Here is an 18486-nt window from a genome sequence, read left to right as displayed (position 1 = left end):
GCCCCGACATGAAACCTAAGTGGGAGATATAACAAGAAACTAGAAATATCTAAGGTGTAGATCCAAAAAGAAAAAAAACAAAAGTTAAGATGCTCAGCTCCTATTTAGGCTATTAGGTTCCCACTATATTCAATAGAAATTAAGAGTTTAGATTCTCTTTTTGAATTTGTAGCAAGGTCACAACGTAGAAGAGCCCAGTCAACATGACCTAAGAATAGTCGTTACCTTTCAGAGAGTTCATGTGGTATCAACCAATTGTCTCACTTCAGCTCTCGATGGCTGCGTGCCTAAATGCTCAACGATCCAAACCAGAGCTGCCTCAGCATGCCCTTCCCTTGCCCGGCATTCCCTGGCTGCGGCTATTCTCAGGGTACCGTCTGCTACTGCTTGGTGGTGACATGAACTTGGGGCTTTGGCATATCTTTGCATTCCATTATTTTGGATTGCTGCCAGCAATCCTCTCCTAAGAAATGGAAGGGGATGTTGCAATTTTAATGTTTGTAGCTTACCAGGGTTGGAACAAGGAGGCAAAGAATGTAATTCCTTATAGCTTTTCTGTTTCACCTGGCAAATATCAAAGATAAAAAGAACTATAAGGACTACTTAAATAGATCTGAAGAATATTTACCGTGTTAGGCAATCTAAACATAGTTCTGACTATGAATGAATCTCGTATGCAGTAGATAGTATGGTTAGGTAATCTGTGTGTACTACTCCTCGTGTAGTTAGAGAGACATTTCTCAAAGATTATAGACCGAGGCAGGCCTAGCTCATTACATGTCTCTAACAGGGAGAGCCATAATCCTATTCGTTGCTGTTGTCATTGCATATGAACAAACCAGCATAAATGATAAAACCACTAGATGTGTGGACAGAAACCCAGTCACATAGTTGGAAACTGTATAATGATGTGTACTCTAATATAATCATGTGTATTCAGGACAGTTTTTGCAACCTTTTGTACACAGTAAGGAAGAATATCTCAGAAGTTAAGAAAGCTCTGGAAAGGAGTCGATAATTTTTTCTGATAAACTGGAGTTTTAAAAGCTGGTAGGTAAGCTTGTTTCTTAGAATTTCATTGGTTAACAAGTATCTCAGCTGCTGCTTATTGAGGTTCAGAATCAGTGTGGTTAGCACAGTGAGTGATCTGCAGGTCTGAGGTGTAGCTTTTCCCTGCACTGACTGTTCACCTCCAGAGGATATCCTCTGTATATCCTACATTCTTTTATACTTCCTTGTTTAAGCTTTTAAGAGCATGAAAATTGCTGTATGATACTTAAAAAAAATCATTAGTGTTACTTACGATCTTTCTTCTTCTTTTTTTAGGAGCCAGCAACTAGGAAGAATTACTCCACCAATTTAAAAGACAATTTACATTTATACTTTCTGGAATAGATGTGCCAATGAAGTTAGTTTAGTGTTTAAACCAGGAACACAGAAAAATTGAAGTCCCTTTATTTTGATTCTGCTTGCCATAATAAAAATAAATGCTCCAGATTTCCTTTGTATAAAGCATTGTGAAGAGGTGGTATCATTAGGAAAAAGACTAACTACATTGTAAGAAAGTATTTAGATTTATTCTGTCTTTTCTTCATGGGAAATGAGGACAGAATGAAAATAGTAACAACCTAATGCGTGATGAAATTTACTAAGCAGGATTTTATTTTCTTTTTTGTTAGTGGAATTATAATTCATGTAGTTGATATTGGAGTGGATTTCTGGGTAGCTAGTAAATATTTCTACGAGGGACAATATTTTGGGGGTATTTTGATACTGTGTTTTAGAGGTCTTTCATCAATAGTAATTCAGCTATTCAGTTATGAGTGGTTTAAAAATGACTGGGAAAATTCTGTTCCTGAGAAGCTGATCTTTCTAGTTCATTTGTTTCACTATGGAATTTTTGTAAGGTAAGCACTTAAAAAAATAAATTTAAATGAGAAATCATATTGGTTTAAGCTGGCTTATTTTGGAAATTTCAGTGCCAATTTGTTATGTTAACACAGCTTCATGGACCAATCCACTCCTAGCATCAACAATTATTGCTCTGTTTAAGTGAATGGATTTGTTTCTGCTTATTCCAGGGGTATGTTATGTCAGATTTTGATGGAAATGTAGCTCTTCTTTCATTTTGCCTATCAGGAATAATTTTTGTCTATCACATCCTATCCTTATTTGATTCATCATTCTTTGGTAAAGTATATTTAACAAAAATGCTTGCTTTACAGGGAAATACTATTGCAACTGATAAAGAAAAATAAGTTTCTAAAATGATGTTAAGAGAATTCATTTGGTTATTCTAAGTAGATGAGACAGCTAAAGTAAGCAGTAATTTGTGAACCTGAGAGTCTAGCTGTATTTGTATAGAAGAACACCAAGACTGAGATAAAATGAATAGTTGAATAGTTAGTAGGAATACCTGCAGCAATACTTACTGCAGGGACTGGGTTAATGGTGACAGGAACCTTTTTTTGCTGACAAGGATGTGTGCAGGAATAGTTTACCAGACTGAATGTTTCACATTTTTTCTTTAGCTTCTATGGTGGCTTTGTTATAAAATTATCATCATCATTGCAGAGAACGTTTGTGGTAAGTTTTACTTCCATTTAAAACTTAGGTGAAAGATTTTGGTGAAAAGTCCTATGGACTTGAGTTTTAACTGTTTTGATATAATTGGCAAGAAACATGAGTGGAAGTAGACTTCAGAGTCACTTAATAAAAATTCTTATTTAAAATGCCTCCTTTAACTTCCTATACTAATCAATGAACAGCGATGAAAGATATATTTATGTCAGTATAAAAATTTCTCTCACACACGTTTTCAGTCTTGTGGTGGGGATCTCTCAGGCCCATTTTAGCATGTTCCTTTTTGTCTCTCTCCAAGACTTTTCATCTTTGACTAGGGCTGGGACTGCCATTCTTATACTTATGATTTACTAACTTGTCCCTCTGACTTTGCTTCTTCCAAAGCAGGTTAAAGCCACGACCTCTCTTTCTGATAACTGATTATAACTGTTTAATTGATAACTGCAGTGTAGTATAGCACAAACCATTCTTTTGTTTTGTAGCCCTAAACTTCCCTTCTTCCTCTTCTCTTCAATGATATCATTCTTCTTAATATCTCCAAGAGTGTAATTCTGGTTTCACCTTTGGCTTGGATTTACAAACCCAGGTTGCCCCTAAAATCTGCTACTGATTAGTGTCCATCTCTAAGACCTCTCCTTTCAACGCAAATTTTCCGAACTCTGTCCAAGCTCTGATTAGCTGCCACTCTGGCTCTTGCAATCTTGACTCAGCACTTGAATCTATTCAAAATGCTGTTTCTACATGCAGATTTTTAAGTTGATTACTTTAACCCTCATGCTTTCCAATAAATACCCCAAACCATGGATTTCTATAATTTTCAAAGCTTCCTTCTCACAATGAGCCTCACTGTCTCTGAGTGGCTTGTTATCTAGTAAAGATAATTTTACACTTTGCTCTGTTGGTGTTGCTGTCTTGGTCACATGCTCTATATTACGCAAATGATATTTCTTTGTGGCCACTTATGCTGGGCAAAAACTTCCGGTTGATATATGCAAGTTACAAAGTTCTTTGAGCCACTCCTCAAAATTCATCAGTGTGGTAATGCATACTATAACGTATAAACTGATAAAAGCAAGGTGACATCTGTGATTTGGGATTAGCTATTATATATGTCCTATTATATTTATTTTCTTGGTTGTATCACTTGTGGTTTATTGGGTGTACACTTCCCTCCTGTCTTCCCTCTTAGTCATCTAATTTATTCAGCTGACTTGGACAATGACTCTTCTGGGTTTATCTCTATAATCAATGGATAAAGACAAACTTCATCAGGACCCAGCTAATAATCAGTGGGATGAGCCTCTCCAGAAGGTCATTTAGGGCAGGCGGCTATCTTCTCCACTTACTGTAGAGGAAACTGGGGGCCTAGCCACTAAATGTTGGCTTAACCAGTGAATTTAGGATGCCTGAAATTATAAAATGTGAATACACATACCTTTCCAATTTCTTTCATCTCTCATATATCTCTTATACCTCTTTGCCTTTTAGGCAGGAAATATTTTTGTGTTATGCTTGTACAGTGTATAGCACAACGGGACTCAATCTGGTTGTGTTATCACACTATCAGTGCTAAGTAATATACTGTACTATAACTATAATAGGTTCAGAGCAGACACAGTGTTCAGGTGAGCCATGGGCATGACAGATAAGAAAATTTGAGTCTAACCTATCCTATAGTACAGACCAAACTTTGCTCTTGGAAGTGAATGCAATTGTCCAAGCTAAGCCTAAAAATCTGTTACAGGTCCTTCCTAAAATGTCCTAATATTGCATGCCAAGGGCTGATTAGAATGGTAGTGCAAGCCCAAAATGCCCTTAAAAGAGGAAGGATCTGTCATAGTAAGCTACAGTAAGCGACACAGGCTGTGGAGCTCAGGGAATGCCACCTCACTTAACTATCATCACATAGTGCAGATTTAGTCGAAGAGCAATTGAAGTATTCAGACTTTTCTAGAAAAAATGATCTATTTTATACAGTATTCAGAGTCAGAAGTGCATTAACTAAAATAGCTACAAGTAATGAAAAGTACCAGCGTAACATCTTATAACAATATGAACATAGTGTAACATACTAGGTGTAGATGCAGTATGTTTTTGAAAACTGACAAATGATATACAGTGTGCATCCAACTGAAATATTCCTTTTACAACATGCGTGGTGTTTGCCTTGCTTATCATCTGCCTTCTCAGCTGTGAGCTTTGGAGATTGAAATTTTTACAGCTGGTTTCCACTTCTTGCTGCTTGAACAAATACAGACTTTGTTGAATGAATGTATGGACAAGTAACAGATTGGTCTACTCTTTTTTTTTTTTTCATGAAAACACTGCAGATTATCCAGATGTTTACACCTTGAACGCAAGAACAACATGTTTTGGATTCCTAATTGTTTTATAAACTGAAAAAGCTATAGATGCTTTGCCAAACAGTTTAGTTCTTTACTTAAGGGCGGTTACTCAGAAAACAGTAAGATAAATATAGAACAACATAAAACAAGAAAACAGTCTCCTTTGGGAATAAATAATGAAGCAACAGCCAACTCACAGAATCAATGTGTTGCCTAAAAGTCTACAGTCTATGAACCTCCATAAGGAGAAGGGCAAAGGATCTTTCCCTAAGGCCCCCTGCATGGTAGCATTGCTGTTCCACACCTACAAATAATGCTTCTGCATTTCAAGCCTGGGGAGTTGTCCCCTGTACGGAGAACACGTGGCTAACATACTAGGGAGTGCGTCATGGTTCCTCTAATACGCCCTTAGCAAAGGATCTGCAAATGCTCCCTTGTGGCTACTCCCTTTATACTGTGTCCTCTGTGGTGTCCTCTGATCCTCAAAGAATCATTATTAGTCCGGATTTGATTAATATAGAAAAAGAATGATGACTTCTGTGCATTATAATGATAATAATAATGATACAGTTAACACTGTTATACCCATGCTTCTTAGCTTCTGCCCCTTTTCTAGTGTTGCACTCCCCATTCCTCTGCTCTTCTGGGTCCTAAGGCCAGTGGCTACATTCTGGTGGTGGTGGTGGGTTGTTATGGGTGTTATTAGCACCTGGAGTCTTTTGCTGGGAGTTCGTGTTGATGATTTCTTCTTCCTCAGCCCTGCTTGTGGTCCTTTCTGTATGTTTGCTAGCACACTTTTATACTTTGCTCTCTGTTCATTCATCTGCAACTTAATGTTGCATCTGAATTTACCATACATTGTGCCTTTTACAAATGTTAGATACTATTTAGTTTTTCTCTTTTATTTTGCTCCTAAAACTGGTGTTGTCCAGCTTCCTGTCTACATTTCTTTAACTGACCATGTAGTTTATAGCCGTGGGGACTCCAGTGCCAAGCCACTCTTACCCCATGAATGTACTCCACTGCAATGTGTCCTGTGTCTACTTTTCAAGGCCTCTGATATTCTACCAGGCCTTTATGTCTCAATTACATCATTATGTCAGAGTCATAAACATCTCATTCTAAACTGAATAACTGATTGTTACTGTTGCCTATATAAAACTCTGGTTGTACCATTAAAAAATGAGCAACATTAAAACAAATTAGCTACCTGGTCAATTAGAAAAATTGACTAGTTTTTCTACAGTGTGGTTCAGCTAAATGAACTAAAGCAAAATTGCAGGCAGGTCACAAAAACTTCAGAGTAAGCCTGACAAGTCTTGGTCCTTAGGCCTTGCAAAGTCAGTTCAGCCTTTTACTGGCAATGGCAGTTCGTGTCATAGGGCTACTCAGTTAGATGGCTCAGTCTACAATCTGCACAGCCACTGTCACTAAGCAATTGAGTCAAGTAACCAGCAGAAGAGAACACTGCTTTTGCTTCATGTAAATGAGATTTACATGCATATTTACTCAGATACTTAGATTCTTTGTTTACTGCTGAACGGTTCAATGGGAAAGAGATCACTGGTTGTGAGAACCTGTTCTGCTGGAATTGCCTCATTTCGTCTGCTATAGATCTGTCATCCTAGGAAATCCGTATGTCTTGAGAATCATTTTCTGAATTAAAAGTCTTCCTATTTAGCAAAAAATAACTCTTAAGGGATTTTTTTTTGCAAAAAGCCTGTTGAACATTGCAGTTCATCAGATACTATCCTCGAGTGTTATGGACCTATATTATGCTGATATAGAGTTAGATGTTTGTGACTGGATAGCCATTAATACCTTTAAGGAGGGTATTCTGTGTACTTATGAATAATATAAAATACTTTCTCTTTTAAAGAGAAGATGAGAAAAGATGCAAAGGTAATTTTCAGATATGTAGTATTTTTAAATAAATAAGAACTTAACAAAATAAAGCTTGTAATCTTATTCAGGCAAACCTCATTCTGTTCTAGTAGTTTTTATATTGCATTAGTATCACTGGGCATCATTTGATATCACTGATGTCAGACACATAATAGATTAAATCTTATCTTAGTAGAAGGTGCTGCATTCCATTCAAAGCATATGAATGGAGAACAAAATGGGAAGAATCTTCATTATCTTTATCATTTTTTGGAGTTATATTTTTCAAAAACATTGTCTAATCAAGTTTCATTTTTTATAGGTATTGGTTTGCTTTCAAAATATGGCTGCCAGGCTGTATTTAAACAAAACAATAATGGAGATGTATCAGAAATAGACTGTCCAAATTTCATTCATAAACAAGCCATTGATATAATGACTGATATTAGCATGCTCAAAGTATTCAAGACTTTTCTCGAAACCACATCTCAGCTCTGTGTCCAGATTTACATGCTCACGGAACATGACACAAACAGCTTCTGCCAATGTGAGTCTTCCTCTCTCCTTAGTTTAGAAGCTGAGTATCTTATTTAAATAGATAATTCATGTTATTGGATAACATTTTAAAGTCACACTCCGCTGTATGATTACTGTGCATTTAGTTTTATTTTTTTGTCAAGTAGATGATCTGTTTTGCTAGGGTGTCACTATAGCAAGTCATAATATTTAATATAAACATAATGATACTTCATTTGAAAATAAGTTATTGAATAGGATTAGTGTATCTATTTCAGAGCAGTCTGTTTTGTGTGTGTTGACTTACTGTTTCTTTTTAAACTACCAACTAAACATCTTGAAATCTGTAATATATTTAAAGCATCTTTGTGAGTTATATCACTACCATCATCCACAATTTAAAGATGATGAAGAGAGTCATAAAAAAGCTAAGGATAGGTCAACATTGTAGAATGCACTACAAGGAAGGGATATGGTTCAGCTCTCAGAAACTAGGCAGCAACCAAACTATTTCCATCCCTAAAACTAGCAGCAGAATTGGCAAGACATTGACTTACTCATGGGCTGGAATTCATCAAACCAAGTGCAGAGATTTGCACTGTTGTCTACTGTCTCTTCATAGCAATGGAGTTAACATGTTCTCAGATAAAAAACAGTCAGATGACCTTTAAATCTGACCATGTGAAGGGAATCTCTTACAAGGATTTCTACATTACAGATGGCCTAGACTTGATATCAGCTGCTGAACCTAAGTATTTATGGACTATTTGCAATACCTTGGGGTTTCTAAGTCATCTGTATGGAGCTGGCAAATGCGACACACAATTTGGGCAAGACCATCAGTGGCTGGAGGCCAGGCAGGATAACATAGGCATCTCGAATGGCACTAGATGCCTAGATTTAGGCACCTGAAGCAAGATTTCTTGTCCAAGAACATAGAGAAATATAAAGACAGTATAAAGAAAGTGTAAAGAAAGCAGGAAGTTGTCCAAACCTTCATTCAGAAATTTTAATATAAAATAAGTATCTATTTTCTTAGGACTAACATTTATGCTTCTGTTTTATTTAGATGCTGCCATTATCATGTCTCTTTGTGGCATCTCCTTTTCAACAGTTGATTATCAGATATCATTACGAAAATCTCTGCCTGATAAAGATGAATTTCGTGTGCTACCCAAGTTAGTACATCTTGTCTATAAACTGCTTACAATCACTTCTTGGATACTCAGTATTTCACTGATCACTCTTCTAAGTGTCAGAAGTTCTGTATTTCTGCTGCTACTTCTTTGGAGCTGTGGCTTCTGCTGGACTTTGAAACAACACACAACATTTTGCAAATCTAAAGTGATGGAATATCTATACAGAACTGTTGTTGGAATGGTTCTAATTTTTACCTTCTTTAACATAAAGGGAAAAAAAACAAAAGTTTGCATTTCTATTTATTATACTACTCACACCCTTATAACTCCAGGGATTTTGTTTGTTTATTTGTTTTGGAAACCTTCCATTACCAAGGAAAAATATTTTATAATTGTGGGTATCTTAACTATTCTCAGTCTGGTGTTAGGTATTATTTTTCTTATTATTTATTATAGGCATTTTCATCCCACTGCTTACAGCAGACATCAGACATGTTCAGATGAAGTTGACAGAGTGGCAGTGGCAGAGAGAGTGGAAGTTGGCAGATTTCAAAACTTCATAATGCGATGAACAGTGTAGATTTTTGTGTAGACTTCAAATATTTGCTGGACTGTCTGTTTCTCTGTCATTGTTTCTTGTATATTTTCACTAAGTATTTTCACTAAGTAACAAGTAAATATTAACAGTAAGTAAGTGGTCCAGAGTTACTGGCTCTGAATAATTATTTTTTTCTGTATAAAGCCTTTATAACATGAGCATTCCTTCATATGTTGGTCAATGTTACTTTTGAAAAACGAGCATTGTAAATTATTCATTCAACCCAATTCACTGTTTTAATTTGTAGCAATGCAAGTAAAACATAGGAGAAGCGAAAAGTGAACCAAATGAAAGCTAGCGTTAATAACCTATTCTATTTATTTATGTTGATTCTGTTCAAAACAAGGCTCGCTTTTCTCTGCTCACTGGAAGGAAAGAGGAATGCATTTGAAATAAGCAGGTGATCTGTTTTCTCTGTTTCACTCCATTAGTTTAAGAGCTACATTTTTTTAGATGACTGTAGCTACAATCTTTACTGCCTTCTTAAATATCTCCTGAAGAAGAATAGCTTTGATTTATGGCTCAATCACCATCTTGCAACATGGAAATTTGGAGAGATATTGCAATCATTTTATCTTCTAGGTGCTTTAACAGCACCTTTATTGTTTCAGTTCTGCTAATCTTTCACACCCTTTTTGCATTTAGGGGTGATGCCACCTTGTTGATCAAGATTGTAATAGAAACTTGAGTGATTTATTGGTAGCAGCATGAGTCTTGCATATAAAGAAAGAACAGTCTCCCTGGAAGCTTTCTGCTCTTTTGAGTTCTAAGATGTAATTCTTTAAATGCAGGTTTCCACTGAAATAGGAAGCTGTGGTATAGCTTCTTTTGCCTTTGTCCCTAGAGAAAAGAGAAGCAGCTGTTCTGATACACTGTGCTAGCAGGGCCAGAGCTGAGTAGGGCTCTTGGAAATGATGGGAATAGAAAGCCTGTCCAACAAGATTTTTTTGGCAGAAGGCAGAGTGAAAGTAGGCAACTTTTCAGTCCAGTTTTCAAATGCTCAATCAACAATAATAAATGATGTAAAAGGAAATAATGCTCATAACCACAACTTTTTCAGAAAAAAAACTAAGGGGAAGTCTTTCAGAGCTGCTGGATTTTAAATCTGAGTTATAAAAAATAGACCTCTTCCCCTCCCCCCCCATCTTTCACCTTCCAGTGACTCACATTTGCATTTAGAATAGCCACAGGCAAAGGGAGGAAACAGAGTTTCACAAAAGAGATGAGAGATAAGCAAAACTGATAAACTTTGCCAGGAACGAAATCTGTTAGCATTATTGATTGACAACAGACATCCCTGAAACTTTGGGGGCAGGGCTGACACTTTGGTTGATACGCAGGGTGCAGCAGAGCTGTTTCCTGGACCCTGTGTCAAGTCCATGGACTGCAGACCACATTTTATTTGTTTACTTCCAGCCTCACCATAGCTCAGTGAAGTTTCTTTTCTGTTACATTATCAGATTGTTTCCACAGTTCTCTTTACTAGGTCAACCAGTTACATCTCCATAACGCCTTCCAAGAAAATTAATTTCTAGGGGCATAGTTTGGACTGAATGCTCTGCCTTTCTGAGGATGTGCATGAAAAAGCATCATAGTAAATAATTTGCTAGGGTAACAGGAAAACCTTTCATTTCCTCTTATGGGTAATGAAGATGTGGGACCTGATGCAGAGACATAAAATAGTACAGACAAGACTGAGACTCAAGCAATAATTATCGTAAAATGAGTATATAAAACAGCACCTTTATTTCTAGCTACTCTGAAAAAGAGATTACATTGTTTGCCGTGCAAAGGCAGCATAGGTACTTTTAAAGGAGAAAGAGCATCCTGCTTCATCCATGTGGTTGTCCAAGTTTTGCTTCCTCTGGTTACAGAGTACGTTTCTGGTGATGAGGCCTTTGCCAGAAAAATGCCTGATTGATTTTAGACTGAATTTACTCTTATTTTACCACAGACACCAAGAAACAAAAGAAAGATCCTAAAATCACTTAATTATTTTAACACACTTTTATGGTTCTCTCAACTGAAATCCTGAGAAGAGACTAACATATGTAGACTGGAAAGGGAAGAACATTATTTCTATCTTGCGGAAAATTATAAAATTTAGTCTAATTCTTATTTGGGGGAAGACCTCAATCTTTTCACATTATCTGAGAAGCAGATCTCTGGGGAAACATGAGCTTCTGAGAAGCCTGCGTGTCGGAGTTTCGGCCCTGGGGCCTCCAGCGTGTCTGCCTGCCTGCCAGATGCCAGGAATCTGGAGCCTGACTTGCTCTGGAGGAAGGTTAGTTTCTGGTGAAACAAAACAAATTTGTCTTTGTGATTTTTGTTCTTTTCATTTCAGTAAAGTGACAAATTCCAACAAAAATATTTTATTGCTACCTCTTTGGCTAATGCTAATGTTCCTTGTCTTTCATGGGAGAGAAATTGTCTGTTATGTTGGTTTTGTGATTCTCCTTTTGTACTCTTCTTATGTCACACTCTTTTCTGTGTCTCTGAAAATACAGATATTGTACTTGAGTTGGTAAGAGAGGCATCTATGTGACTATTTATGTCATGCTAATACAAATACACACAAAACCTAATTACTCAACTTTTCAGTCTCTGTTTATATATCCTGGTGGATGTAAATTTAGCCATATCCTGAAACTGGGAACTGGTCCTATGGGAAGTCATGCAGATTTTTCATGAAGTTTAATCGGATCTTCAGTAATCTACCACTGATACTGTGAACTTCTCCATTTGCTATCATCAGAAAGCCTTCAAGAGAAGCAAATTCCCATTAAAAATACTAGCTTTTTCTCCCTACTGGCTTTTATTTATTTATTTTTCAACTTTAATATGTTCTCTTTTTTCTTGATCTTGAGTTCAGGATTTTTCACTTGATTCCCTTCATTTTCGTAATTAGGAAAATGGCTGCTCATTCACTTACTCCTTTTAACTTAGAATCATTGTAGCAGGGAGCCTGAAAGACAAGGAAGCACATGCATTGACTACAGACACATTTCACATCACCAATGGCCATGTTAAACAAAACATACCAACCCCTACTTCACCTAGATGTAAGTTCAAACAATAGATTTTATACATATCCTTTTTGTTCCTGGACTACTCTTAAAATTCAGCTGCCACTCAGTTCATGCATTGTGCCTGACCTTGTCATTTTAATCTAACTGCAAATTGAAAACAAATGTTTTTTTTTTTTCTTTTTTTTGTTAAGTAAGTCCATTACATCTTACAAGAAGTATTTTAATAAGTTAAATAAAAATAATAAACAATTTCTTCCTGTTTTGACTACTGTCAGACCTAGGTAAGAGGGACAACATTCAACAGAACTGTTTTAATTATTCTACTAATATTCAGCGTGCCATTTGATGGCATTGGTGAGCTCACCTGATGTACCACAGATAGCACTGATTTATGAAGCCATAATTGGGTTTCCAATAAACATTTGTCAAAATAATGTATTCATTCAAACCAAAGCCTTCTTTATTTATTCATATAAAAGAGCACTTAACTTTCAACAAAGAATTGCCTGCCATCAAAAACACTCCATAAACGGAGGAAATTTATGAAGACGCAGTACCAGAGGGTGATCAGTGGAAGACGAAAGTTCACTTTAACCCTTCAGAGTGCTGAATTCCACCTCTTGCTTGTTAATGGTACCATATATATTTCTTTCCAAAATCCCCAGGCCCAGACATTTGTATATTTAGACTTTAAAGTACGAGTTCTCTTTTACAGCATGGTGTCTTACATCTCAAAGGCAGTTGCAGAACCAAAATCTCTCACTTTTATTATGAAGCGTAGAAACATGCACACAGCTTGAAGGCTTTACATTTTGCCCAGATTTTTCACCATGTGTATATTCTTCTGAAGAAAGATCAACTTCAAGAGGTTAAGCAAATTATCTTAAACTTAACCTGAAAAGTATAGGTGGTTGTCATTTATTCCCACTGAAGAATTTTCCTATTCTACTTCATTGTGCTCTTCTGTAATTCCTAGCACTTTAGTTTCATTTTACAGATTTTTAATAGAAGAAGAGCAAAGTAGATGAGCTGCCCAGTCAACATTTGAAAGAAGTGTGGATGGCCCTTTGGAACCCATCTTCTTCAGAAAACAAGATGTATTTATACCTCCAGTTGGATAGTATATCATAACAAGTATAAGTCACAGTGAAGATTCCCACTGTGAGGTTCTTACGTTCATTAGCATAGTGAAACATAGACCAGTATGTCAGGGACAGTGAGTGATGCCTTAAGCTTACCTTAACTGCTAATACTCATTGACACTCCACACTCCACAGTCCTTACTATGATTGTATGTTGCATCTAGTTTCTCTATATGTTTATATTTTCAGCACATTATCTTAATTTTTCACAGCGAAAATACCTGTAAATGATAAAGCTTAAGGGGAATTAATGGGAAGAGCTTCAAGTGCCCATTCATTCCTCAGAAAAAATATCAATACAAGGTCTTAATCACTGTTACTATTGTTAGTAACTACTGGCACTTACAAATGATCTTCAGTCTCTCATTAAACACATGATTTCAGTGGGGGCCTACAGACATCTTGAAAAAGAGAAGTTTACCTGTCTGGTTCTGTGGTGAGTAGATCAACTGCTGAAAATTCAAGGGCTTGATGTCCCTGGACAATTACTGGGTGCCATGATAGAGAAATAAGATGGCAAAGTGACATGTTTGAAGGTCACTTGCAAAGAAACTGGTATGAAGATGGAGAGGAAGGCATAGTGAATATGAATAGAGCAGGCTGGAGTTTTTTACTCTTTGCAACAGAATGAACTCTACATATTAGGTTAAGCTTGATGTCTGTTATACTATAATAGGGCACCACAGACATCATTTGTTTGTCCTATAGTGGGGCCATTCCTAGCAGAAATTTTCTAATTTGTTCTGAAAAACTCAGTGTCCCAGGTAATCTCTCCCAGTTCTTCATAGATCTTCATAGTCTGTCAGAAAGCTCCTATGTGCACCCTCCTTGCAGTCTGAGCCCCTCCTGGTCCTCTCTGCTTTGTCCAGCAGGTGAGTTCCTTCTTCTGTGAAGCAGTATTTTACATATTTGATGATCATTACCATGTTCTCAGAATTCCCTGTGGGCTAAGCACACCAAGCCACTAAATCATTCCATGTACATCCTGCCTTCGAGACTGCCAATCAGTACCACTGATCTTTCTCTTTGAGCTGATCCATGTCCTCCTTGAAGTGCAGCCCTGGTAATTTTATACAGTACTTTAGCGGAGGCTTTGCTGCTGCTGATTGTATTAGGTGGATTACTTCTTATGCCCGTAAGCTATATTCCTATTTTTATATCATAATTACAGCATTTGTCTTTTTTTACAACATCATGACATTTAGTGGCTCGTGTTCAATGCACTGTAACACAAATATTTTTGTGTAGAAACATTGTCTTGTCAGTTCTTCCGCATCTGGGTGTCTAATTTTCACTGTAAGATGAAGTTCACCTCATACCTTCTTTTGGGACTTACCTCTTTTGCAGAGATTAGTTTCCACGAGTATTCAGTCCAAGGTCTAGAAAACCACTCATGCTCTTTGATGGCAAATAGCAGGGTGGGTTACCTGTTCTGATAATCATTATCATAATTTGTTATCATAATTTGGCTAGATCTTCATGTAAAAATGTGAGAGGCTTCAGGCAGGTATCACCAGCTTTTTATAATTCAGCTATGCCTATATCAGCAACCATTCAAGTTTTGGTTTACTATAGCTGACATGCCTGTAAAGTACTGGTTTTCTTGTAAATGTGTCAAAGAAATAATTTTTCCAGAACACATGATATATTTTTGAATTTGAGTAGGGGGAAAGGCTTAGACAACATTGGCTGCCAGCAGCAGGGCCCCATGGGGCAGCTCAGGTCACAGCTATGGCTGGAGTGACTACTGTAAGAAGAGTAGGAGTAATGTGGGATCGAAGGTAGAGGAATAGTGGGACCATCATACAATGCAAAATCTGTCTGGAGGTTTTCTAAAAGCTACGTCCCCCAAGATGATGGGCATTTTTAGTGAATACTGCACAATTCAACTGATAGAAGTACTGTGTTTGCCTGGTTTATGTTATGCTGTGTAGGGATACATGCCACTGTCATGACCTAGATTATCTTCTGTTGACAACTTTGTAAACTATTCATTTTTTGTTATACTGCTTGAGTTGGGTGAAAGAGCACAGTGACAAGAAAATGCACTTTTCTAATCTGGACTCTGGGAAATAGTATCATACAATAGGTACAACTGAGTGTGGAAAGACTGCGTATTACAGATCTCTTCCAAGTTGTTTTGGACTAAGATGTGCAGGGATAAAGTCATTCCTAAAGTTAGATTCCACAGGTTAGGTCCCACTCACATGTGAGCTGCTTTTGTCCGTGCTCCAAAGCAGCTGAGCAATGAATGCCCCACACAGCTGTGCCACCAAGCTGTGCTTCGCCACGGCTGCGAGTGTGCGGCACTGTTATCTCAGTGATCTTGGCGCCTCCGCTTGTGTGCTGGGGTTTATCTCGCTGCTTTTCTGCCATAGATAATTTCACATCCAATTTGATTTAGTTGTCTGGGGTCCTGTACAGTCGATGGAGAGAAAAATCACTCCCAGAGGACAGTCATGCTGTCTATCTTGCCACTTATTCAGGATCGGATGAATCTCCCTCTTGCAGTGCCCTTTCCCATTAACTACAGAGGGAATATAGACAGCTTGCTTTGGCAGGATATTGTTTAGACAGGTAAAGCTAGGTGACATAACTCACTTTTTGTATAGTAATTCTTAGTAAATTGTCAACAACAGTCTCTCCTCAAATTATCTGTTTTGGGAGCATAACGATATTGGCTTTTTTAACCATTTAAAAGTCTAAAGTTAAATGACAGGAGTACATCCTGCTTCTCCTGTAGATACAGATTTTCCTGAGATGCTGAGTGCCTTTGAATCTCTTTGGCTTCTCTTGCATAATGGGTTGCATTGAGCATTTCAGATTGCCTTAGTAAAGCCTTTGGACCATTTAAGAAGAGAATGTGAAATGAAGTGTCATTGAAGAAAGCAACCATCTCAAGTATTTTAAAGGTAAATGCATATTAACTTGTTTTGCTTAGGTGTGTAGTTTTAGGCACAAATTGCTGATATTACCCTATAATTAATTACCCTTCTCATCTGAGAAGAAAAGTGAGAGGAAGGAACTTATTCCAAGACACTTCTCCTTGGTTTCTCAGTTGTGGCATTGCTGACATGATCTTAACTGAGTGTGACCTTATAGCTAGCAAAGCTGAATGGCACAGTTACATAACCACCAGGGATAACAAGGTAGGCCACATAATACGGAAAAAAGTCCCTTAAAAATATCTGAAATGACACCATCAGAATTTGCATAGGCTAATGAGCTTGTTCTCTGGCAGTGACTTATCATAATCAACAGCTTTTTTAAAAACATAATATAAGCAAAGTTATATTTCAGATTTTGTCTCCATTTCTACTGTTCTCTGTTAAACATGTCTGATGAGTTTTGTAAAAATAGAAATAGAAAAAAGAAGCATGGTAATTTCAAGCAAGAATAACTATTGTGTGAAAAAAATGAATATCAAATTATAATTAGTGATTTAATGCCTTTAATTTTAATCAGATTTGAGCAACAGATGTAGCTACCAGTAGCTAATTTATGCCTTTATTTGAAAAACAAATAAAAACTAGAAAAACCCTCTCTATTTTATGCTCTCCAAGCCAAAGAAATAATATTTATAGGTATGTGATTAGAGTTATAATTGGAGTAGCTGGGCATACCCTTCCTCAGTCAAAAAGAAAAACTAAAACACCTCCAAAAAGATACTTTTTGCTAATGAGGAACTGTGCATGAAAGAATAGATATGAGTAAATCACAGGCCCGGTCATGGGATTAACTGTTCTTGCCCCACAGGGCTGGGCTTCTGAGGTTCAGCAGTTAACAAACTCCACATGTAAAATGGGTGGCCCCTTCTGTTTGTAGCTTAGTGGCTGCTTACACTTGGGTATCTTGAGAAAAGATGGAACAAAACATTTTTGTTATCTGCTCAGCTCAACCACACAGGAGGAAAGCAACAGAATCCCAGTAAAATACTAGTTTTCCACTTCCAGCTTCCATCTATTAATCGAAAGTGCAAACAGGTGATTGCCAAAAGCAATGATTTATTTGCTACCCACTAAAGTCCCAAGAATATTGTGCCAGTGGTGTCTTAAGTACCAGTATCAGGCAGTCATACAGTGAGCCGAGAATGCTACATTATTTGAAAATCTCCATATGAATTTTTATTAAAAAGAATCGGTTTTCCTAGTAGCAGATTGGAGAGAAACCATGGTTACTGACGTAGTTTACTGCAGCTAATCTCAGGAAGTTGATAGGCGCTAAAAAAAGCCCATTTCACAAATTTTAGAATACCAGAATCTCCACCAATGGGTTATAGAAGCCATAGGAATTCATTAATAATAATTATCACATCTTACTACTTAGCTCTGAAAGCACATTCCCAGCTAGTAAGCTTAACCACTGTTCTATTGTCTAGCAGTCAGAGAGCAGTGTTGGGAAGACAGAAAGCACATACCTTGGTCACCTTTTATTGTAGTATATCCTGAAATTTCAAGCAATTAGAAAATAATTTCCAAAGAGACTTGTCCATACCTTGTCCCTTTGCCCCTCTATGCATGGGGAGGACAAGACAACAGGATTTTGGATATAGGCCAAGGGGTGATGAGAAGGGGAGAGAAAGGGAGGAGAGACAGATTAGTCCCAGCCTAGAACCTCTTCTTTTGCTGAGTCCCATAATATCTAGTTTGTGCCTGCAAAGAGGCACTCAGATGAGCTGGGGCGAGGAAGGGCGGTACCTGGAACAGTGGCGACCTGCCACTGCAGCTTACCACTACAATTTATCTGAATACAGATACTTTGAGTGTTGCATGGTTTCCTTGCCTCTGGGTGTGTGATTATTGCAAGTGCTACTTTCCTGCCTCTAGTTTTCCCTCAGTGTGCCACTATCCCATCAACACGTAAGGAAATGCAGCCTCCCCTCTTCTTTCAGGTAAGGTCTATAGACCACCTTAGTTTATATCAGATGCCTTACACCATCTTTTCCAGGAATGTTGTAGGGCTCCATGGATTTTACCACACCAGTGTCTTTTCCAGTCATCTTTCCTATCCACAGTATTTTGTAGATCTCTCATTTCTGCCCTTTTGCTATATCATGACTTCCTCTTATTCATCCTCTTTTTTCTCAGGTCCTATCCTTCCCCTTTGTGCCTCTATATGCTCTCTCATTCTTCTAATGTCTACCTGAATGCCACTGCTGTACATGTGCCCATGATAATTTTGTCCTCACTGTTACGATTTTTCTTCTTTCTATCCAGATAAGTCATTTGGGCTACGAGCAAGAGAAGATGA

The 18486-nt window shown here is 37.4% G+C and overlaps 1 protein-coding gene across 1 annotated transcript; it reads left to right on the top strand.

Annotated features, from left to right (window-relative positions):
- The first annotated feature begins 1638 nt into the window (after window positions 1-1638).
- XKR9 (XK related 9) lies at window positions 1639-9038 on the top strand. The gene is given in 4 exon segments (XM_062568188.1): window positions 1639-1907; window positions 7135-7150; window positions 7152-7359; window positions 8398-9038. Coding segments are annotated over 4 exon segments (1134 nt in total).
- Window positions 9039-18486: the final 9448 nt, after the last annotated feature.

The sequence above is a fragment of the Rhea pennata genome, chromosome 2, assembly GCF_028389875.1.
Source record: "Rhea pennata isolate bPtePen1 chromosome 2, bPtePen1.pri, whole genome shotgun sequence".
Classification (NCBI taxonomy): domain Eukaryota; kingdom Metazoa; phylum Chordata; class Aves; order Rheiformes; family Rheidae; genus Rhea; species Rhea pennata.
The sequence above is the reverse complement of the archived record's forward strand: the minus strand, read 5'-3'. Positions and strand labels throughout refer to the sequence as shown.